Source organism: Primulina eburnea, chromosome 11 (assembly GCF_022965805.1).
Source record: "Primulina eburnea isolate SZY01 chromosome 11, ASM2296580v1, whole genome shotgun sequence".
Taxonomy (NCBI): domain Eukaryota; kingdom Viridiplantae; phylum Streptophyta; class Magnoliopsida; order Lamiales; family Gesneriaceae; genus Primulina; species Primulina eburnea.
The window spans coordinates 12,007,871-12,032,210 of record NC_133111.1 but is presented as its reverse complement, the minus strand read 5'-3'; the positions used below and the strand labels follow the sequence as shown (position 1 = coordinate 12,032,210).

Here is a 24,340-nt window from a genome sequence, read left to right as displayed (position 1 = left end):
GCTCCATTTTTCTTCAGTTTTAGGAGAAGTTTTTTCTCCATCCTTATTTTTATCCATTGGAGGTGTCCAGCCAGTCACAATCGATCTCCAAGACTTTTTGTGAATTGATTTAATGAAAACTATCATCCTAGCCTTACAATATGGGTAGTTAGTGTCGTCCAGAAGTGGGGTCTTGGTGAAAGAAGTACCTTCTCATCAAATCATCAAAAAACAACCCACAGATAACTTCAAAACTTGAACAAAATATATCATAACTTAAAAAAGCTAATCAAACGATCAAATTAAGCTAATATGCACAGTCCAAAAATATCAAAAACAATTAAAATTTAATAATATAGTATAGATATTTTTTTCGCCCGACATGGGTGCATAAGCATTTGCACAAAATTTAATATAAAATTAGTGACTTTTTGCATGCGTTGCATGAAAAAAATTAGTAGCTTTGAAAATTTTAGAAAGTGAACAAGATAGTGATAAGAAAATATACAAATTACTAAATTGATTTTTATAATATTTTTTTTGAAACATTTAATGTTCGCAATCTTGATTTTGATGTTAACAAAACTTGTTATTTTGTTTCTAATCAATTTACTTAAGTGCGTAGAAACATGAACTGAATAGGATTCGAACTGATCAGTTATCAAGCCAAAATTGAAGCCATCAAGAAGCAAACTGAAAGCACCAACTGACTGATCAAACTGAACAAGTCCAACTGATGTATCAAGAACAGTTCCACTGATTGTTCAGTTGATAGGTGGTTCAGAAAAAGACCTTCAGAAGCCCGACCAGCTGATGAAGAGTTCAACTGATGAAAATCCCAATTGACCAGTTCCGTGACAAGCCAACTGATTTCACCGCACCAGTTCAAGACCAGTTCAACTGACCAGTTTAAAACATCAGTTAGGAGCAAACTAGTTTGCAGTTGCCGACAAGCTTACGTAAATGGAATTCAGCTGTGCACAAAGGTACAAAAGCTTTTGTCCAGTCAAAGGACAATAATGGACATTGCATCAGAGCTTAAAGACAAAAAGTTCCAGAATGGCTGTCGGAAAAGTCGAGACAAAATTCAAAGAACGCATTCCAGTTGCAACGATCACATTTGAAGAGTCTTTGGTGTACGGTCTCAATGCCTCTATAAATACCAGACCAAGATCATCAATAAAAGTGTGTGAAAAAGGAAGGGCATACAAAAACTTTTATCAGCTTACAAGAAGCAATCAGCCCATATTTGAGGGGACACTTCAACGTGTTATCAGCTTAGATTAGAAGCATAATTCTCTCAGTGTGTGAGAACACTTTCGTGTTGTACTCATATCAGTTCTCACACACACCACCACTCAAATACAGTCTTGCACAAAGACAATAAACTTGTGTATGTAGTATTTGACACACAGACGTTAAACAAGTGTTGGCTGGAAGGTACTGCCTTCAGTCTAGTCTAGGATTTCAGTTAGGCAGTAGAGTAAGTCCTAAGCTGAGTAAATTTGTACAAGGTGTTGTATAGATCAAAGTCTTCTAGTGGATCCTACCCGAGGTGGAAAAAGGGGTGACGTAGGAGCAGTTGAAGTCTCCGAACATCCATAAACATATCTTGTGAATTAACTGCTTAATTTTGTTTTAAACTGATTTGATCAGTTCAGTTCTCAACATAACTGAACTGATACAAGCCTGAACTGATTCCCCGTATTTCAGTTGATCAGTTTACACAAGCTAAAAGTTTTCAACTGATCGGTTTTCTTCACGAAAGATTACTTCAAGTATTTTTCGCTTGGTTTAAAACTAAATTTGATTTAATTCAACAGTGTATATGTGAGGACCCGGACGCTAATTCATTTCTTAATCATTTTTTGGAATAATTTAATCAATTAAGACAAACATGGTCTATTTTTTTTTATACAACTGCGGAACGTAATGGAATCACTTTGATATACATATCAAAATAAATACATGTCTCGTACTCAATACAATAAAATCAAACTAGGGTTCAACTACTATATATCAAGTGCTGAAGCCTATCTACTTGTGATCCGGATCTCCATTCTAACTTGTCCTCTCTCATCCTCTTCTTGACCCTGATCTTGTCCCACCTGTTGTCATGCACACATACAAACACGACAACAGCCGGATAACTCCGGTGAGAATATAATCCCAGTATAAACAATGAATAAATGCAATCATATAAAATAACATATATAAAAGCATAAACTGTCATCAATAACATGTATCAAATCTGAAAACATGAATCGATATAAAACTGTAAATCAACTAGTGACTCGTCATCTCAGACTCGACTCATCTCTAATCTAGGGATCCCGATTCCTGGACATTGGTACATATATCGAATCTCAGCGATAGGATTCGATCTACTCCTAAGCAACATCGATATAATTCAATCATCCAGTGTCTTGGCATATCCTCCATAGACTAGGCATATCCGCCAATGACTAGGAATCTCCGCCCATGACTCAATGCACGCTTTTCTATGAATCAATAGACTAAGCATATCAATCTCATGAAATTGCAAACATCAATGCAGTAAAGTAAATTATGTGATTTTTTTGGAAACTCAAGTCCAATCTGACTCGAGTGGATCTCCCGGTCTATCAGTCTGAGCCACTGATCCAGTTGATTTTGCTCCCTGGGATCTTTGGGAACCTCTCTGTGGACATACTCTAGCAAAATGTCCCTGTTGTCTGCAAATATGGCAACTACCAATCACTCCCTGGCATTACTCAGTCGGATGTCTTCCTCCGCAAGTTCTACAATAAGCTCCGGTATAACTCTAGCTCTGTCGGGAACCACTGGAGCTAAAAGAACTGTTGCCAGACTTCTTAAACTGTCTTCCTCTAGCTTTCAGATAATCTTTCTTTCCACCACTTCTGCTGCCACTCTCAAATCTGGGAGGTGGTTGATGTGGTCTCGATACTGGAGGAACATAGGAAGCTCCTTTATGTCTCATCAGACCAGCTTCATCTCCTTTGGCTCTGCTCAAAGCATCAGCGAAATTATTCGGTCTTCCGGTGGTCACCAATATAAAAATCTCCTGATTCAGTCCATTGATGAAATGATCAGCCACAGCTTCATCATTCTCAGCAACATGCGGAGCAAAACGTAGCAAGGTAGAGAACTTGTCCACATACTCTTCAATGTTCAGCTGACCCTGCCTCAGATTTGCAAACTCTGCACCCTTGTCCTTCCTGTACGACACTGGGATAAAACTCATATTACAACAAAATATGCATTCAACCACACTCAAAAGACAACGGTTTTTTAAAAAAACCGTTGTCTTTTGCTTTTTAACAATGGTTTTAGTGAAAACCGTTGTTAAAAAGCAGCAAACGACAACGGTTTTGTAAATCTGTTGTCGTTGACCCTCAAAAACACGCTAAAAGACAACGGTTTTTTACGTTAAAAGACAACGGTTTTTAAAAAACCGTTGTCTTTTAGCGTGTTTTTGAGGACAAAAGACAACGGTTTTCGTGAACCGTTGTCTATTAGCGTGTTTCTTTGGAGAAACGACAACGGTTTTTTTTTAACCGTTGTGGATTAGCGTTATTTTTGGGGAAAAGACAACGGTTTTCGTGAACTGTTGTGGATTAGCGTTTTTTTTCGGAGAAATTACAACGGTTTTAGAGAGCCGTTGTTAAAAATAGCGACAGTTTAAACAAAAAATCGTCGCTATTAGCGACGGGTTTAGTAAAACTGTCACAAAGTTTAATGTAGCGACGAATTATAAACCGTCGCTAACTTTAAATCGGCGACGGTTTTAGAAAATCCTGTCGCCGATTCAAACCTAGCGACGATTTTGTAAACTGTCGCCGATTTAACGTAGCGACGAATTATAACCCGTCGCTAATTTTAAATCGGCGACGGTTTTAGAAATCCCGTCGCCGATTCAAACTTAGCGACGGTTTTGTAAACTGTCGCCGAGTTAACGTAGCGACGGTTTTATAATTCGTCGCTGAATTAAAATTTGGTCATTGTCTGTTCTTTGTCTTTTAACAACGGTTTTAAGAAAACCCGTTGTCGTAGGCTCAAAAAACCAGCACATAGACAATAGTTTCTTAAAAACTGTTGTCAAAGATATGTCTACAACAACGGATTTTAGAAACCACTGTCTATTAGTTTTTTTTATACGACAACGATATTTAAAAACAGTTGTCTATTTGCGTGTTTTTTTTTGTCTACGACAACGGTTTTTAAAAACCGTTGTCTATTAGCTTGTTTTTTGTTGGCCTACAACAACGGTTTTTATAAACCGTTGTCGTAGAATTTTTTTCAAATAAATTGTAGTGTTATAATACACACTTGCAATAAAAGGGAGATAAAAAGAGGAGTATAATACACACTTGCTACGTCTCTCTCTTCCCCCTCCCAAAATCCCTAGCCGACGAGGAACAAGTGATTTCACAAATACACAAGTAAATCAAAACTCACACTCAAACCTTCTTCTCTTTAATCTATCTCCAATCCCTCCACATCTCCAACAAGGTACGTCGTTATGCTTTTCGGCTTCTGATGCTTATTTGTAATTATTGTTTTCTTTTCGTTTTCCTTTATTATTTTTTGATTGATTTTGTTTCCATTCTTGCGGGTTTACTGTAATGGTGAGCATGCTTCATTTTCATTTCTCGTGGGGGTTTCAACAGTGAAGTTCAATGCAGAATGTTACAGCAGACAAAAATATCTCTACCATGACAAAGGTCGAAGGAAACAACCTTATACATATATCGCATGTCTTCTTCTTACATGAGCTGAAAGGCCCTATACATACTGTAAAATATTAGGATTGAAAGGCTATACATTCGATAGATCTTTAGCTGTACAAATTCGAGGTTTAACGTTCAGCTAGATTTGGTTTTGGCTCTATTGCTGATGATGCTTGTTGGGAATTTATCATCTTATCAATTGGTTTTTTATAAGATGTTTTTTCATAATATTTGTTAGCTAATTATCCTGATTTGAGTTCATTAATAAATTTTATACATTTGGTTTTTTCTTCAAATTATTTTTAATTTATACATCTGGTTTACATTGTGACTGATGTGTGTTTTTCATTTTCATATTAGAAGTTTGCAGCTGACTTGAGTGAGGAAAACAGGGGTAAATGAATATATTTTTTAGGCTATAATCTTATTCTTAAGTTATGCAAATGTATACGATAATCATACATTGCATATATTTATTAATTTATATAACAGAAAATATAGAATATAGTAAGGAGAGGATTTAATTTGGAATCTTTCATTGTCCCTGAAAGCAATCTTTAATTTGGATTTGGGCTATTTTTCACCATCTTTTTTCCGTACTTCCTCCACTTGAAAATCCATTATCCAATATCTCAATCTGTGACTTGGTTCTAAACATAGTTGTTAAAGGCGCGCCTGACGCGCCTCAGGCGCTAGGCGGCGCTTCAGCGCCTCAGATGACCACCAGGCGACGTGCATGGCTGGGCGAGCGCCTTTAGCGCCTGAGGCGCGCCTTTCTCCAGGCGACGGGCGGTCCAGGCGTTCCGCCTCTTTGCAGCAGGCTTCTCTTTTATTTTTTAATGACCCAAAGCCCAATTAAATAAGCCCATAACTAATTTCAGCCCATAAGTAATTTATTTTAAAAAAATATCCTAGTTTGCATGTCGATACGTATTCCTACAATCGTCCAAAGGCCCGTCGATTGAAGCTTCACGCTGCGCACCAATCTCTTTCTGCCGATTGAAGCTTCTGCGCAGTGCGCACCATCTCTTTCTCTCTGGTTTTTTGTTTGTCATCGAGTCAATCCACTCTAGCTATAGGTCTTGTTCATTATAGTTTCTGGTTTTTTGTTTGCGCACCAATGACAGTAAACTTCTGCAGTAAATAGTCGTGGAACTGGGTATTGGTAGGGGAAGTTTAATTGTTGACTACAATGGGGCTGTTTTGATGAATATTTATTTATTTATTTTCTATATTATCGCCTCGTGGCTAGGCGATCGCCTTTTGTCGCCTAGGCGTTCGGGCACTAGGCAGTGGCTCATCGCCTTGACGTCGCCTAGCGCCTTGACAACTATGGTTCTAAAAGCAACTTTCTCTCTGATTTCTTTCTTCTCCTTCCCACTTCCACTGTCTTCTGGTAATACCAAAAAACACACACACACACACACACACACATATATATATATATATATATATATATATATATCACTCACGTATAACCCCCTTATATATAGTTAAGTACTGTTGACAGAACTCTCTAGAGAATCATATATACAATAACTCAGGAAATGACATCATTTTTATGCTTTACAGTGACTTGCTTACCTGCAATCAAACAATTGGAATTTGAATTTAGAACTTGATCCTGTTGGCTAATAATTGGCTGCATTTGATATAGCAATTAAAATTTCAAATAACAATATATTTAAAGGTTGTTCAACATTATGGAAGGATGCATTTTCTATAAGCCATATTCTTTTGTTTTCTCGAACTCCATTGATTAATCTGCTGATTAGCAAGATATACCTTTTTATTTGAATTTAAATGATCGATTGATGTTCATTTGTTAAAACATATTAAGTGTGTCACACCTCGACTTTCCAACATATTTTAATGGTTGTTTCGTTGTGAATATTGTGTGTGTGTTTTTTTCATTTATTTTGATTAATAGAGTAACTAGATGTTATTATTTTAAAAAATGAACATTTATCAAAATATCTAAACCTCGTATATTGATAAATATATATTTTTGAATTTGAAATAATGTCATAAAATAACGTGAATTTTAATGTTTGATTGCAGGTATTTTGACTAGTATTTTCTGCGATAGAACAATTTCAAAGGTGTCAAGCTATCACGAGCAAGTTTCTTTGATGCGGATTTGAGCGGTAATTTCTTTGTTATGGTTGTTTTTCAAGTGTAGTTGTGTCGCGTGATGGGTTTGACTCATCACAACATTGATGTCTAATTTTGTTGTTTACAACTCTTTTGAACACCAACTTAATAGTATTTTTACAACTGTTTTGTAGGATTTGACTCATTGTTGGTTGCTTAGTTGTACGTATAATGGACAAAGATTGGATGTCAAAGAACAGGTTGTCACATGAATATGAGGTTGGGGTGGAGTATTTCTTGCAGTTTGCATCGCGAAACGCTAACAATCCTTATGCAATGCCTTGCCCATGTGCAAAATGTGGTAATCTAAAGACGAAAGATATTGACACTATAAGGGCTCATTTGTGTTGTAATGGTATAGATTTAACATATCATACATGGATTTGGCATGGCGAAAGATATAAGTTCGGGAACTCAATGAATGATAGTGATCGAGTAGGGCAAGATGAACGCAAATATTTTACCGAGGAACCTATAAGTATGGTACATGGTGCATATGATAGTTATGCTAAGAATCCAAACCAATTCCATAAGCTACTTGAAGATGCCGAGAAACCTTTATATCCTGGATGTGTTAAATTTACAAAGTTATCTGCACTTGTGAAATTATACAACTTGAAGGCAAAATATAGTTGGAGTGATAAAAGTTTCACTGATTTACTTTGTTTGTTTGGGCAAATGCTTCCAGATGACAATGAATTGCCTTTATCTTTGTATGGTGCAAAGAAAAGCTTATGTGCTTTAGGGATGGATTATGTGAAAATTCATGCTTGTCCTAATGATTGTATCTTATACCGGAAGGAGTATGAGGATTTTACCAGTTGCCCTATTTGTGGGATGTCAAGGTGGAAGTTGGGTCAAAAATCTACGATAAATGGAGGAGTTCCTGCAAAGGTCCTTTGGTACTTCCCACCTATTCCTAGATTTCAAAGATGGTTTCAGCAGAAGGTGATATCTAAGGAGTTAACTTGGCATGCTGATAAAAGAATTCATGATGGATACTTGCGTCATCCGGCTAAGTGTTTTGGCAGAAAGACTAAGTGTTGCATCAACAAATCAACTAGTTTTAGTGCCGCTTAATGTTGGGTGAGTCAAAATTACAATATCAAATTTAATTTGTTTTCTTGACATTTTATTGAATTGTATGCACTGACTATGTGTTCTGTGCATAGTTACCATTGGATTCTTACCGTCATCGATCCTTACAAGGAGATGGTTTATTTGCTGGATTCACTTGGTCATCGAAACCGTTACGATGACTGGAAATATGTGGTGGATATGTAAGTTAATATTTTGTTTTTTATATCAAATTTAATTCAGTGATTAAAACACTCATATGTTGACTGTTAATGATGTATGCAGGAGTGTAAGATTGTTTAATTCAAATAAGGAAAGGAAAGGGAAAAAACAAGCTATATGGGAAGTAGTAAAGGTATGCATGTGTACTTGTCATTAATTAACGTTTTTTTCAATTTGTGTATCAATCACTAACAATTTTTTTGTAAAAAATTAGGGTCCACGACAACCAGATTCGAAACAATGTGGTTTTTATGTTATGAGATTTATGAGAGAAATGATTGAAAAAAATGCTACCAGTGAGAAGAACTCGATATCTTCAATTGTAATATTCGACATATTCTCAATATTCACAAATAATTGTGTATTTCTCATTTTTCAATGTCTATTGATTGTTTTTTTTACTAATATTGACATTGTGTTTTTTCACAGTTCATGAAAACTGAGTATTCCAAGGAAGAGATTGATGAAGTGCGATCCGAGTGGGCGGAATGCATACAAGACTATATTTACGAATAGGTATGCAAAGTGTTGATGAAGTGGTTTGTGTTACAATGAACCAAATCAATCATTTTTCTATTTTCTTCAATAATGCATGGTATAGTAATGCAAAGTATGGATGGGTTTCTGCTGTTAGCCCTTTCCCCCAATTGTTCTGTCACTGAACTAAATTTCAATAACTCATAAACTTCTCAATGAATCAAGTTCAGCTACATGATTGTTTTGATTATGAAGATTCCTCAACATTGCAATTCTAGATTATGCAGTACCTTGCCTTGTAGGTTCTACATTCAGTGAGTTTGAACTTGTGTAGGCTAAACCCGTTGTCTAGATAATATGTGTGCATCGTTTCACTTATAAATTTATTTCAAGGGCATGTATTGCTCATCTATACTCCGGAAATAATAAATGAATACCATTTAAAGATATTGATCATCATAGAATAGTAAAATGTATGTTTGTGGCCTGTTATCAATATTTATATCGATTCTTTTTTAGGTAGTGGGTAAGCATAGGTCGGAATCCACATTAATATCCATACAAGGCCAGTTGCTTGAAATGTCATGTGATTTATTAAAGATTAACATTTGGAGACTTATTTAATTTCTTTAGGTACTTTGTGTATATTGTAAATCTGACGTATTGTTATCACGTGAATATAAACGTTATTCGTTTGTGAATTGATGTTATGACTTACTTTCGAGTATATAAATGTTGTTTGTGTTGGATGGAAATTTGTGGGATGTCATATTTATGGGGAGGTCATGCCGAAATTTCTATTTTCCTCAGTATATATTAGTTATGACTTTATTTTTGTCTCTATGCACCATTTGTGTTAGCTGCGTATCCAGTGCCTGTTTCGCTTGCAATCTCATCTCTTACATGGGTTTTTAATGAGCTTTCTATGTGTGGATTATATGTCAGGGATGAAATGGAAGGTTTTGATGCATGAATGTTGATGAGGTTTGAGGAGATCGAGGCCAATGATGACAAAAGATTGCAGTATATCCGTATTTTTTGTTTGGAAAAACTTTATATTGTGGGACTCTACTAGCTACCACATTGCCACGTTGATGACGAACATGGATCACGGTCAATTGCAATACTAAATTCAAATTTGTAAAATTTTTGTTTATCGTTGGCATATTTTGGATGATGGATTTTGAACATTACATAGTCATGGATTTAACATGGTAAATATTTTGTTTTCTGTTGTTATTTTTTGTTTAATTATTATTATATAGATTGTAAATTAAAAGAAATTTAATATAAAATTTTTACCTAATAAAAATAATTATTAAAGACAACAGATGCAAAACCATTGTCGTTGATAGATAAGACAACGGTTTTTAGGCGTTGCAAAACTGTTGTCGTTGTTATAAAAAACAACGGTCTAAAAAGTGTCGAAACTGTTGTCGTACATATATTATGACAACGGATTAAAACCGTTGCAAAACTATTGTCAATAGTGTTAAATAACAACGGTTTAAAACTGTTGCGAAACCGTTGCCGTTGGTATAAAATACAACGGTTTAAACCCATTGCAAAACCCTTGTTGTTGGTATAAAAGACAACGGTTTAAAACCCTTGCAAAACCGTTGTCGTTGGTAGAAATTACAACGGTTTAACACCGTTGCAAAACCGTTGTCGTAGGTAGAAAAGACAACGGTTTAAAACCGTTGTCGTTGAAGACACTTTCAACAACACCCTCAGTTACAACAGTCGAAAATGACCTACGACGGCGTTTTTGTTGTAGTGTCAGTTTTAAAGACATTCCAAGTGATATTCGTACATCGATGCTCAAAAGCCTTCTTTGTTGTAATCCACCAGTTCTTTGCAACGTCATGCAACGGGTGCCCAATCAATCGGACTCTGCACTCATCGGTGTAATCCAAGGAATCAAACAGCATCTCAATATCATCTAACCACCACTGACAGTCAACAGAAGTCTCTGTTCATTTCAAGGTTGGCGGTTTGAACGACTGAAATCTCTTCAGTAACGTTTCCATCGGAGTTGCTGTCACATCCATTGGATTCGCTGAAGTACTACCCTGTTCCGGGATTCTTCGGGGAGGCATATCTGATTATCAAAAGGATTAGTAACCCAATACAACAAATCTGTTTCAGTTCAGTCCCCCCTCCGATCATCTTACTGCTGATCAAGAATCTGTTCTGATTCATTCTCAATAATACATATTACTAATCGAATCAGATAAATCAAGTAACATGTAATTCAAAACAGTAAAACATGCTAGCATCAAAAGCAAGGAAGAATAACTCAATCTACCCCGCTCACTAGTTTCTATCTCAGTCTAAGGAACCTACAGTTCTAGAATCTACTGCTCTGATACCACCTGCTGTGGGGACCCGCACACTAATTAATTTCTTAATCATTCTTGGGAATAATTTAATCAATTAAGATAAACAGGGTCTAAATTTTTTTTTATACAAGTGCGGAACGTAATGGAATCACTTTGATATACATATCAAAAGTAAAGTACATGTCTCGTACTCAATACTTAAAATCAAACTAGGGTTCAACTACTATATATCAAGTGCTGAAGCCTATCTACTTCTGATCCGGATCTCCATTCTAGATTGTCCTCTCTCATCCTCTTCTTGACCCCGATCCTGTCCCATCTGTTGTCATGCACACATACAAAACGACAACAGCCGGATAACTCCGGTGAGAATATAATCCCAGTATAAACAATGAATAAATGCAATCATATAAAATAATATATATAAAAGCATAAACAGTCATCAATAACATGTATCAAATCTGAAAACATGAATCGATATAAAACTGTAAATCAACTAGTGACTCGTCATCTCAAACTCGACTCATCTCTAATCTAGGGATCCCGGTTCCTGGACATTGGTACATATATCGAATCTCAGCGATAGGATTCGATCTACTCCTAAGCAACATCGATATAATTCAATCATCCAGTGTCTTGGCATATCTACCATAGACTAGGAATATCCGCCAATGACTAGGCATCCCGCCCATGACTCAATACACGCTTTGCAATCAATCAATAGACTAAGCATATCAATCTCATTAAATTGCAAACATCAATGCAATAAAGTAATATATGTGATTTTTTTGGGAAACTGAGTCCAATCTGACTCAAGTCGATCTCCCGGCTAACATTGATTTATACCTTTGTTTTGTCAGTTTCTGGCTTTGTCGAAGTCTTGAATTCGAATATGTCAATACTCAATCTGGAAATAACAATATCGAGGAGTACAATATCAATATACCACTCAATTCAATACTGGATATATTCAGAACTCAATCTAATTCTGTTTCAACGGCATAACTACACAATCTTAATATACCCAGTAATACAAATCAACAGATATCAATTCTCACAACTCATAATTGATAACAATAAAAATCTGATATCAAATCTCAATCAAATTCATTCTGAAAATCATAAAATTTCATACGGTATCTGTTTTTCTATCCGGTTTCGATTATACAATGTCTACTACGTCAAAAACATCATATATGAATCATATCCGATTCCTTCAATATCATATTTTCAAATCATAATATAAATCAATAAAACTTACGTCCGTGTGAAGTCTGTAACGATAGGAACACAGTACTGAAGTCGGATTGAAAATCGAACGGACGGATTTTCCGCAAACTTCAAATTTCTAAAATAAAAGGTGTAAGGATTTTCTGAAGAATTCCTCGTTCTTCTTCTGCTAATTCTGAAGGAAATATATATATATATATATATATATATATATATATATATATATATATATGTATATATATATGTTACATGCATGTCTACGCCATGTGGCCTCCTTCTTTAAGCAACACGTCTCGCGCGTATGCGCGACCCTCCTCGGTGCATATGCGCGAGACCTACTGGTCTCGGCAGTTCCTTCTCGGCAGCTCGCATATGCGCGCACTTCTTCCTCACATATGCGCGAGGTTCTCTGGACTTGCAATTGGCTTCCAGCATAGCTCGCGCGTATGCACGCACCCCCTTCGGCATATGCGCGAGGTCCTCTGCCCATCTCGTGCATTTGCGCGGCTCGTGTTGCGCATATGCGCGAGACCCTCTGTCCTCGCGCATTCAATATCACATACTATCTCAAATCATGCCTCAGAATGATCCTTCATAATCATATCAATTCATAAATTAATCATCTCAAATTAACAGGATAAAATCTCATGCATTAGATTATACATTCTTAAAATACGAGCTATTGTAGCTTATGGAGAATATTGTGTTTGAAGCGCCTCGAAGGTGCCCGCACACGATCCTTCATATTTTTTACTAAATAAAAATCGAGTACTTTTATCATTTTAGATGTGTACGGTTGGTTATTTATAAAATTAAAGATGACATCAAAGTTAGTAGTTAGTTACTCTAGAAGCATCGAACTTAATAGAGTAAGTTTCATGTGAGACGCTATTAAGAATTTATATATGTGAAATGGATCAATATCATCCATATTTACTGTGAAAAAGTAATATTTTTGCAATAAAAACGGATAAATTTTATAAATTGGATCGGATTGAAGATATGTCTTTTTTAAGTATGTTTAACTTTTTATACAATAAGTTGTGATTATTTTAGAATAATATTTTTCTATAAATATTTTGTTTTTTTTATATAGAATTAAAAAAAATATGGAAATAAATATTTGGAGAAAAAATAGTTAATTAATTAAATAATAAAATGGTTTACTTTATTAATGTCAGAGTTCGTGTGTCCATATATCACAACCCTCAGATCTCTCACCATAAAAAAATACATTTCTTGGGTAAATCAGTTCAATCATTTATTCATTCACCGAGAGAAAGAGAGAGAAAAGAGCAAAGGTAGACGCGGACTCTGAAAATGGCGTTGCTTTCAGATCTCATCAATCTCAACCTCTCAGAATCCACTGATAAGATCATTGCCGAATATGTCTGGTGAGTCTTTTTCCAGTGGCATGCTCTGTTTCTTGGAACTTTTTTGCTTCTGCTTTTTGTTGCAAGGAGATTTGTGCTGGATGATAGTTGTGGGTTCTGGATTTTCCTCTGTTTTTTGTTGTTTTCCTCTGTTTTGTTTATGTGTTCCGTGTTTTCCATGGTTTGGATAATTGTGAGATGGCTCTGTTTCATGTTGTTTCTTTTACGATGTTTTCGTCAGTTTTTGTTGAAAGTGAGTGTGAGTGGCTTTTTTGTTATGTTTTAATTAATGAAAGGAGATCTTAGATTTGCGTATAGAATAATGGGATTTTGCCATTTAGCAAGTGTTGTATTTCCTCCATTGATCAACCGATGGTATCTGGCTATCTACTGGTTTGTATTGTTTGACTATATATATTATGGGAAAATGAGGAAAATGGGAGTGACGAAAGTGTTTAAAAAAAAAAAAGGAGTGAATGTAATTTACTTTTTTATCTTTTGTTTTAAATTTGTTTTAAAACTAATTTTTTCATCATTGTATTTTTATTTTAATTTTATATATAATAAAATCTATAATTTAACTAAATAAAAAAAACTTACTCGACTCAATCTTTTCCATCTTTCCCGAATTTTCCGGAATCAACCCTAGGTCTCACTTCATTCATTATCTTCACAAAACATTCATTATCTTCACAAAACATCATTTTCTTCTCAACCTTACATCCTGCATACATTGTTCTGGTTTTTAACAATTAATAATGACTCTACAAGGTATTCCTCTGCAACAAATCCAACGAGAAAACCATGTATTGGTAAGAAATTTATTTTGAGAAATGAAATCTATTGGGTCTCGTCGTTTGCTTGAGCCCTGAGTCGAGCAGTGTGAAGAGCTTGTTTGCTCGAGCTCTTCACGACCCAGGGTGAAGAGCTTCACCGACTTCACGACCCAGGGTGAAGGGTCGCTCTTCACCCTTCACGACCCAGGATGAAGAGCTTCACCCTGGTTTGTGTCTTCTGGGTCGTGACTTCACGACCCAGGGTGAAGCTTCACCAAGCTCCCTGGGTTGTGTTCACGACCCAAGGGTGAAGGGGTGACGACCCAAGGTGAAAAGCTCTTCACCTTGGGTCGGGAAACAAACACGACCCATCTCGACCCAATTTAAAATGAAAAAAACGGTTTAATTTTAAATTTTTACAAATAATAACTTTTTTGTTTGTTTTGTTTGTTTGTTTTTTTTTTTTTTGCAGATTTACTTCCTCACTAAATTTGGAAGGAATCAATTCTTTTAATGCAAGTTAACTTTAGGATCAAGATACGTTGAAATATGTAAGAAGATTGTATCATTTTTAAACGAGAAAGAGATAGAATATTTGGTGCAGTATACTCAATTCGGTAATTTAATTTTATGTGTTAATGATTATAACAATTCCAATCAATTGTTGTGATTTTTGATGACTAGGCAAAGTTATGACAGTGGAAGTGATGAATTTTGGATGATATATCGTAAACGACCTTTACGATTTTCATTGTTAGAGTATTGTTTGTTAACTGGCCTAAATTGTTCAAACTTTTATCCTATGATACCTGAAGAAGATAAATTTAGGGAGAGACATTTTGGTGGAAGTTATTGTATAGGTTTGGGGGATTTGTAGATAGGATTGATGAATATGAGAATGATTTAGGGGAAGAAATAGACATTGAGAAGGTGAAATTGGTTTGTCTTTTGTTTGTGGTAGGTGTATTAGGTAGACACAGAAAAAATAAAAATGATACCGTGGATTTAGAATGGATTAGATTAGTAAATAACTTTGATAGTTTTATAGACTATCCCTGGGGTAGAATAGCTTTTGAAGAAGTAATTTATTGACTTAGAAAAGATCTCGAAACTAAGTTCAGAAGCTATGAAAATTTGGTAGCACGCCGTGGGAATGATCTAGATTTCAGTGGGTTCGGTAGCTTTCATATAAGTGGATTATTCATCCTTTACATGTAACTAAATATTGTTCATTTAATGAAATATCCTTGTTATTTAATATCATACTAATAATGTGTTTATTTTTGTGTCCTAGATTTAGTCCTATGAATATTTTCCAGCAATTGCTGAAGTGTTTGCTAGACATCGAGAACGTCCCAATGTACCGATTCCTCGGATGTGTCATTTGATTGACTAGAAAATGGAGTAAAAACTATTCCCCTTCAATGGATGAGGTGAACAAAGCATTTAAAAGTGTATATACCAAGATAAATACAAAAAATTCATTTTATTTATTTTTTGTATTATCTAATATATTTTTTGTTAACCGTTAACTAATTTCATGTTTATTGTTAATGATTAATATATGATATTTTGGGGATGCTCATTCCCACCACGGAGGAGCTGTTGTCTTTACATTATATGACTGGCAATTTTGTTGATTCTAATAATGTGATAATCAATCGCATTACAGAGTTAATTTGCCAAGGTATCAAAGTAATTTGCACTCAAGATCCATTGGGTGACCCAGAGGATGAAATGGGTGTACAGACTGAGACTGAGGATCAACCGTTTCTCCAGCCATTCACGTATACATACTCCAGATCATCTCGAGATAAAGTCAAAACATCTTCTCGGCCATCTCGTAGTCCTTCACACATAAATCAACAGTCTCCTCCATTGACTCACATGAGACATATATCTATGCATAGAGATCATACATCTTTTGCAGATACGTATGAACTTCGTTTCACAAGTTTGGAGGATAAAGTTGGGACGATACTAAAGGACCAAGCCGATATCATAAATTAATTGAAAAATATGCAAGACGATATCTAGAGTTTGAAGGATATAATTGGGAGCGTGTCCTTCAATGAATGTAAATGTTGGTAAGTTTTATCAATATTTATATGATTTTTAATTTTTAGTATGAAAAATGACAAATTGTATGTATTATTCTCTCAGATCAATGCGAGACATCAAGGCATATATATGAAGATATTCCATTTATGAGAGTAGATGACGTGGATCCAAATATTCGACTTGTGAGCGATCCCTCTTTGAGTCGAGCTTTTGAAAAAACTTCGGGTCATAAGTTAAGATTGTTCACAGTGGAGGAAGAGTATGACAGACGAGGAACTGCGTCATCATGTTATGAATGATATGATGTCTTTGACTTTTGACAAAAGAGCTAAAATGTTCGCCAATAGATCGTGGCCACGAGTAAGTGCTGAGATTAATTCTTGTATGAAAAATATGAGGATATATGGGTTGTGTTCGTGCTACGATAGCTCGTGGTTTCGTGTATTGGGGGCACCTGCTTCTTGGCTGACCGAGACAACAAGTTTTTTCTTATTTAGTTTTTTACGTTGAGTTAGTAATTAACATATTTCACTTTATCACTTTCAGAATATTCAAGAATGTTGTCGAGGGTTGCTTCAATTACAAAAGACGTACTCACATTTAATGTCACATGAGGTGTCACATGAGGTGTCATTGATAGACGTCGATTTTCATCAGCTGGTTTCGAGTGCTTTCAATGAGGGAGAGACCCCAATACACGAAACCACGAGCTATCATAGGACAAACACAACCCATATATCCTCGTATTTTCCATACAAGAATTAATCTTAGCATTTACTCGTGATCACGATCTATTGGCGAACATTCTAGCTCTTTTCTCAAAAGTCAAAGACATCATATCATTCATAACATGATGACGCAGTTCTTCGTCTGTCATAGGCTCTTCCTCCACTGTGAACAATCTTAACTTATGGCCCGAAGTTTTTTCAAAATCGCTCACAAGTCGATATTTGGATCCTCCTCATCTGCTATCATAAATGGAATATCTTCATATCTATGCCTTAATGTCTCGCCTTGATCTGAGAGAATAATACATACAATTTGTCATTTTTCATGCTAAAAATTAAAAATCATATAAATATTGATAAAACTTGCCAACATTGACATTCATTGAAGGTAATCTCCCAATTATATCCTTCAAACTCGAGATATCGTCATGCATATTTTTCAATTGATTTATGATATCGGCTTGGTCCTTTAGTATCGTCCCAACTTTATCCTCTAAACTTGTGAAACGAAGTTCATACATATCTGCAAGAGATGTATGATCTCTATGCATAGATGTATGTCTCATGTGAGTCAATAGATGAGACGGTTGATTCATGTGTGAAGGACTACGAGATGGCTGAAAAGATTTTCTGACTTTATCTCGAGATGATCCGGAGTATGTGTATGTGAATGGCTGGAGAAACGGTTGATCCTCAGTCTCAGTCTGTACACCCATTTCATCCTCTGGGTCGCCCAATGGATCTTGAGTGCAAACTACTTTGATACCTTGGCAAATTAACTCCGTAATGCGATTGATTATCACATTATTAGAATCAACAAAATTTCCAGTCATATAATGTACAAACAACAGCTCCTCCGTTGTAGGAATGAGCATCCCCAAAATATCCTATATTAACAATAAACATGAAATTAGTTAACGGTTAACAAAAACTATATTAGATAATACGAAAATAAATAAATATTTATCTTTGTATATACATTTTAAATGCTTTGTTCACATCATCCATGGAAGGGGAATGATTTTTACTCCATTTTCTGGTCAACCAATGACACATCCGAGGTATCGGTACATTGGAACCTTCTCGACGTCTAGCGAACACTTCAGCAATTGCTGCAAAATATTCATAGGCCAAAATCTAACATAAAAAAATAAATAAAATAACAAGGATATTTCATTAAATGAACAATATTTAGTTACCTGTAAAGGATGAATAAATCCACTTATATGGAAGCTACCGAACCCACTGAAATCTGGATCATTCACACGGCGTGCTACCAAATTTTCATGGCTTCTGAACTTAGTTTCAAGATCTTTCCTAAGTTCATAAATTACTTTTTCAAAAGCTATTCTACCCCAGGGATAGTTTATAAAACTATCAAAGTTATTTACTAATCTAATCCATTCTAAATCCACAATATCATTTTTATTTTTTCTTTGTCTACCTAATACACCTACCACGAACAAAAGACATGCCAATTTCACCTTCTCAATGTTTATTTCATCCCCTAAATCATTCTCATATTCATCAATTCTATCTATCAAATCCACCAAACCTATTCAGTAACTTCCACCCGAATTTCTCTCCCTAAATTCATCTTCTTCAGGTATCAAAGGATAAAAGTTCGAACAATTTAGGCCAGTTATAAACAATACTCTAACAATGAAAATCGTAAAGGTCGTTTATGATATATCATCCAAAATTCATCACTTCCACTGTCATAACTTTGCCTACTCATAAAAAACCATAACAATTGATTGGAATTGTTATAATCCTTAGCACATAAAATTAAATTACCGAATTGAGTATACTGTACCAAATATTATATCTCTTTCTCATTTAAAAATGATACAATCTTCTTACAGATTTCAACGTATCTTGATCCTAAAGTTAACTTGTATTCAAAGAATTGATTCCTTCCAAGTTTAGTGGGGAAATAAATCGGCAAAAAAAAAAAATAACAAAACAAACAAAATGGTTATTAGTTGTAAAAATTTAAAATTAAACCATTTTGTTTATTTTAAATTGGGTCGTGTTTGTTTCCCGACCCAAGTTGAAGAGCTCTTCACCTTGGGTCGTGACCCCTTCACCCTGGGTCGTGAAGCACGACCCAGAAGACACGACCCAAGGAGCTTGGTGAAGCTTTACCTTGGGTCGTGACACGAACCAGGATGAAGCTCTTAACCCTGGGTTGTGAAGGGTGGAGAGCGACCCTTCACCCTGGGTGCTCGAGCTCTTCACACTGCTCGACTCAGGGCTCGAGCAACGACGAGACCCCATAGATTTCATATCTCAAAATAAATTTTACCAATACGTGATTTTCTCTTTGGATTTGTTGCAGAGGAATAATTTATAGACTCATTGTTAATTGTTAGCCAAAAACCAGAACAATGTATGCAGGATGGAAGGTCGAGAAAAAAATGATGTTTTGTGAAGATAAGGAATGAAGTGAGATCTAAGATTGAGTCGGGAAAGATGGAAAAGATTGAGTCGAGTAAGTTTTTTTTATTTAATTAAATTATAGATTTTATTATATATAAAATTAAAATTAAATTTTTAAATGCCCTAATGAAAAAATTTGTTTTTAAACAAATTTAAAACAAAGGATAAAAAGGTAAATTACATTCACTCTGTGTTTTTTAATACACACTTCCGTCACTCCCGTTTTCCTCATTTTCCCTCATATATTTTTTATTGTTCCGACTCCCTATATATTATTATATTGTTTCTTAGTTTCCTTTGATGGTGACTGTGGATCTAAAATATTATTTTTAAACTTCTACTTGTATTTGTTTCTTGTATTTATGTTTATCCATTCTTGAGATGGGAAAGATATGATTTTTCCGTGATCTTTAAATTTCTTAACTGTATCTCGAATGTTTTGTGGCATCTTTTGCTAGCTTTTAAACTGTTTATTAATTAAGTAGTTACTTAGATGACCATTGTAGATGTTGTGTACAACTATGTGACAAGCATCTAGGCTCAGGGCTTAGCAAGCTCATACATGGGTCTGACTATCTTTATTGGGTATAACACATCCGGTGGGACATCTGTATTGGATCCCAAATTCGTGGTGTGATCACGTGAATTCATGTGGAGCCCTGGGAATATAGAGGTTGTGTCTGTTCTACGTGTAGTATGGACAGTCCCCTCCGTCATGCTAAGGCTCCGGTCTTCAGTGAAGCGTGTCCTTTGATCTTAAAAACCTTGTTCTTGGTGTGCTTTAAAGTCTCGAGGTGTTTAAGCGCACTTTACATGTGAGGATAGTAAAAGATGGAATGCATTATAACATTCATTAATCTTTTATTATAGACTAACAGTTGTTTGTTTCATTGGCATCTAATAGTTTGTGAATTATATGTTTCGTATATGTTTGATGAAATTTTCTTTAAATATTTAGATTTTGGCATAATCTTTTTTACGGCACTTCAGATCAATAAACAACGTCCCTTGCATTACGCCTAGGCTGTACAATATCCTTATAAGCCTTACTGCACCTTCTGTATCTAATAACTATGTGTGATCGATTCTGAATAAATGTCTACCATGTTTCCTGTTTTTCTTGTTAATATAGACGAAAATGAGCGATACTGTAATCCCCTGATTTTTGTAAGTAATTCAACTTTGGCTTATTTATGAGGGAATCTAGTGTCATCCCAATTCGCATCGAGACTGTATTTTTTTGTCGCCCTATTTCGATTAAATCCATGGTGCTGTCCATTCAATGGTTTTATCAAATATATAGTACTCCATTTTGATTTCTCTTTATGAGTACTCTTTTCATTTGATTATAGATTACTCAGATATGTGTTATATCTATAATTGGCAGGATTGGTGGCTCCGGTATGGACCTTAGGAGTAAAGCCAGGGTAAGTAATTCCTTAGCTGAAAGTTCTATGTACATGTGCTCTGTATGTACTTGAGTTACAATATAATTGAGCCAACTTTTTGTTTTCTCAGACTCTTTCTGGAATGGTAAAGGATCCTTCGAAGCTTCCCAAGTGGAACTACGACGGATCAAGCACAGGTCAAGCTCCCGGAGAAGATAGTGAAGTAATCATGTAGTAAGTATTTTCGATTACATTGTCTACTTTTCTCTTTTTGATATTGTTCTCCACGAAGATTCAAATATTAATCATTATTTGTTATAATGCAATAAAACAGTCCTCAAGCTATCTTCAAAGATCCCTTCAGCAGGGGGAATAACATATTGGTGAGTTGAGCCTTTATACTTTTTATATATTTCAAATCTTATTGGCTTCAAAATTTGTTGCGAAATTTAAAATATTTTTCTCTCTCACAGGTAATGTGTGATGCTTACACTCCGGCTGCTGATCTAATGTTAGAGAAGATGCCCTGCAAGTCAACTGTTGGCTAGGGATTTTATTGACTCAAGTGTAATAAACAATCTTTATTTTAATATAATTCATTATTTCATGGTTTGTTGTTTCTTTATCTGTATACCCATGTGAACAACATAGATAAAGACGTTGATTATACTTTAATACAAATGAATCGTAATTCGATGTTGAAACTCGTTTGTAAACACTGTATAATCTAAATTCGTTCCTAGTCAATTCAGCCGCCTAAAACATGGATAAAGGTCGCTTGAGCTCGAGACTAGCATCTGTGATGTTGTGTACTGCGTTTCTTAGTAAGGGCATAGAGATGTCCAAACATGCAGATGGGTAGTCATATGATCATTATACCGAACAACCCTCCCTCGGACTTTCCAAGTGGTTATCATTCATCGAGAGGATAAGTCCGTGGTTATGATCGTACACCATTAGTCCTTACGACCCGGGACAACACTGAGGCTCTATATGCTAGGGCTGTGCTTTGACTCGTTTACCGGCTCCGGGAGAGTCATCAGGTGGCTTGGTTGGGTGCAGTTGCGACACATATAGGAGCCAATGCATTGTAGTCGGGGATTCACCGCTCACTTACGGGTGTGGATATCCTATGTAATCTAATGAAATAATAGTGCATGAAATCTCTGGCCAGAGTACGAGATGTACGTTGGAGAAGGAGTTCTCAAAATAGTACACGCGATGCCACTATTATAGTTATCACATAGTTATCGAATTAATATGCAACCCTCGATGAACCAATGGTTGCAGATTCAATCGGGATATATGAGATGAAGGGACCGTACTGTACGTTAATCATAATCGACTGGTTCTTGCAGGCACTATCAGTGATACCTAGGGGATCATGGGGCGATGCTACTAGACGCTCTTACAATGATCCGATGGGTGCTATCAGAAATAAGTTCTAACATTCTTGATCAAGGTGTTGATGAAAAGAATGGAGCTAACTAGGGTAAGCCCGAATAAAGGATTATGTCCTGAATCACAAAGAGTTGTGAACCCACGGCTAGCTGTATCCCTGAACCATTGAGGGTCACACAAGTACTGGATTGTTTGTTCCCGTTGAGAGAATAAATTCAAAAGTTGAATTTATATTATATAGTAAATTCAAGGAGTTGAATTTATGATAATTAAATTTTGAGAAAATAAATTCAAGGAGTTGAATTTATAAAATTTAGAATTTAATTTATTAAACTCAATTGTTGGGTTTATTAAATATAAAATGTTGGAGGTGATAAAAATTCAAAGAGTTGAATTTATAATTTAAATAATAAATTCAAATGTTGAATTTGTATTGTATTTAATTTATTAAGCTCAAAGTTGAGTTGATTAATTAATAAATTAAATATGGTGGGTATTATGTTTAATGGGCTTGTAGGAGTACAAGTCCAACTTAATAAATAATTAAAGTTTTAATGGGCTTTGATTAAAATTAATTAAACTAGTTGGACTAGCCCAATTAATTAAATCAAGCCCATTAATGTTAATTATGTAATTATGTTATTATTTTATTATAAATAATACTAAACCTAGCCACCACAAGAGGACTTACGTGAGCCTCCACTCAAATGAAAAATTATTTTCGGCCACCTCTTGAATTTTGATCAGAATATTGAGCCGTCTCTCAAATAATCTTCTCTTACGCGAAATATCTTCTATATTTTCTAGTGCAAATTAGAAGAGGAACATACTATCTAGTCGTGAACTTGATAGGAGGATTTCATCGAAGAAAGTTCGTGGGAATCAACAAGAGCTAATCCGTTTATACCGGATTAGTTGGAGTCCAGTGATTTATTCACAAAAGGTATAATTTTCTAAACATCTTATGCATGTTTAATTTGTTAAATCATACGAGCGCCTAAAGCAATATTATTTTGTTTTTCAAAATAAAATAAAAATTTTAAATCTTCCGCTGCGTTTGGGCGTGTAGAAAACCGGATCCAACAGTGGTATCAGCAGCAGGTTTTCTAAATCGTATGATTTTAAATTATATTGAATAATTTGTTTCTAACCACACAAGAAAATTTTCAGAAAATTGATGCACCATAAAATTATTTTTTTTCGGATTTTCAAAAAAAAAAATCGCGATCTGCCCGGAACAGACCGCGCGCGAGGCTGCGCCGCGTGCGGAACGTCCGCACGCTGTGCGCCGCCCTGCGCGGCGCACCACGCGGCGCAGCGTGTCTGCCACTGCCCGAAACGTTCGGGCAATGGGGGCGACTGCCCGGGATCGTCTCGGGAAGCGTTCCGATTGGTGGGCTTGAATTGTTTGGGCCCATGGTGCAATTTTCTGATTTTTCAAAATTTTGAGGAAAATTGATATTTTTGAAAATTGGTTCAATTTTTATTTTGGAAAATTAATTTTTAAAAATTTATAATTTTCTTGTAAAATAAATAATTAGAATATGATTTTAATTATTTATAGTAAAAATGAGTTTTTACAAGAAAATCAATTATTATTGATTTAATTAGAAATTAAATAAAAGAGTTTATTTAATTTATTAAATTCTTTAATAATTATGGTGGTTAGTAATAAAATTATCAGATATATGATTTATCAATTAATTAAATTGTTTAATTAAATTGATGTTAATATTTGATATTAAATGCATGAAGGATGATCGAGAGCCTTGACCAATGTGTTAGGTGTATGTTAGGATATTTTACTGTTTTTATTCAATTTTATAATATTTGATATTATTAAAGTGAGCCTGGTTTGTGGTCCGTTCCCACCCCCATGAGATGTATCCCTTATGTGCCATGGCTATTCAAATGTAATAATTAGAAATAGTGGGAGATCAAGACTGGAAGATGGTGGGCC

General features: G+C 35.3%; 2 protein-coding genes and 1 long non-coding RNA gene across 5 annotated transcripts; 2 read left to right on the top strand and 1 right to left on the bottom strand.

The window, feature by feature from the left end:
- Positions 1-4,381: 4,381 nt before the first annotated feature.
- On the top strand, positions 4,382-9,837 carry LOC140804965 (uncharacterized). 3 transcript variants are annotated; one of them, XM_073161134.1, is made up of 8 exons: positions 4,382-4,703; positions 6,771-6,856; positions 7,552-7,949; positions 8,036-8,143; positions 8,226-8,295; positions 8,377-8,484; positions 8,592-8,678; positions 9,585-9,837. In XM_073161134.1, the coding sequence occupies exons 3-7, from the start codon at positions 7,837-7,839 to the stop codon at positions 8,676-8,678; spliced, it is 486 nt and encodes a 161-aa protein (XP_073017235.1). In that variant the 5' UTR covers positions 4,382-4,703; positions 6,771-6,856; positions 7,552-7,836; the 3' UTR covers positions 9,585-9,837. The 3 variants fall into 3 exon arrangements, with proteins under 3 accessions (XP_073017235.1, XP_073017236.1, XP_073017234.1); XM_073161133.1 differs by having other exon boundaries at positions 4,383-4,703; positions 8,592-8,698; positions 9,599-9,837; XM_073161135.1 differs by lacking the exon at positions 8,377-8,484.
- A 3,567-nt stretch (positions 9,838-13,404) lies between these two features.
- On the top strand, positions 13,405-21,582 carry LOC140804584 (glutamine synthetase-like). Its single transcript, XM_073160642.1, has 5 exons — positions 13,405-13,605; positions 20,979-21,018; positions 21,110-21,213; positions 21,314-21,362; positions 21,453-21,582. The coding sequence occupies exons 1-5, from the start codon at positions 13,532-13,534 to the stop codon at positions 21,525-21,527; spliced, it is 342 nt and encodes a 113-aa protein (XP_073016743.1). The 5' UTR covers positions 13,405-13,531; the 3' UTR covers positions 21,528-21,582.
- LOC140804585 (uncharacterized) lies at positions 17,791-20,971 on the bottom strand. Its single transcript, XR_012112183.1, has 2 exons — positions 18,349-20,971; positions 17,791-18,286 (listed from the first exon to the last, which is right to left on the bottom strand). It is a non-coding gene; the product is annotated as an uncharacterized lncRNA (long non-coding RNA).
- Positions 21,583-24,340: the final 2,758 nt, after the last annotated feature.

Coding starts and splice junctions, on each gene's coding strand:
- LOC140804965 (XM_073161134.1), top strand. CDS start 7,837: ATGCTGATAAAAGAATTCATGATGGATACTTGCGTCATCCGGCTAAGT. Junction 7,950..8,035: donor TTAGTGCCGCTTAATGTTGG/GTGAGTCAAAAT, acceptor TTCTGTGCATAG/TTACCATTGGATTCTTACCG. Junction 8,144..8,225: donor TGGAAATATGTGGTGGATAT/GTAAGTTAATAT, acceptor TGATGTATGCAG/GAGTGTAAGATTGTTTAATT.
- LOC140804584 (XM_073160642.1), top strand. CDS start 13,532: ATGGCGTTGCTTTCAGATCTCATCAATCTCAACCTCTCAGAATCCACT. Junction 21,019..21,109: donor ACCTTAGGAGTAAAGCCAGG/GTAAGTAATTCC, acceptor TTGTTTTCTCAG/ACTCTTTCTGGAATGGTAAA. Junction 21,214..21,313: donor GATAGTGAAGTAATCATGTA/GTAAGTATTTTC, acceptor GCAATAAAACAG/TCCTCAAGCTATCTTCAAAG.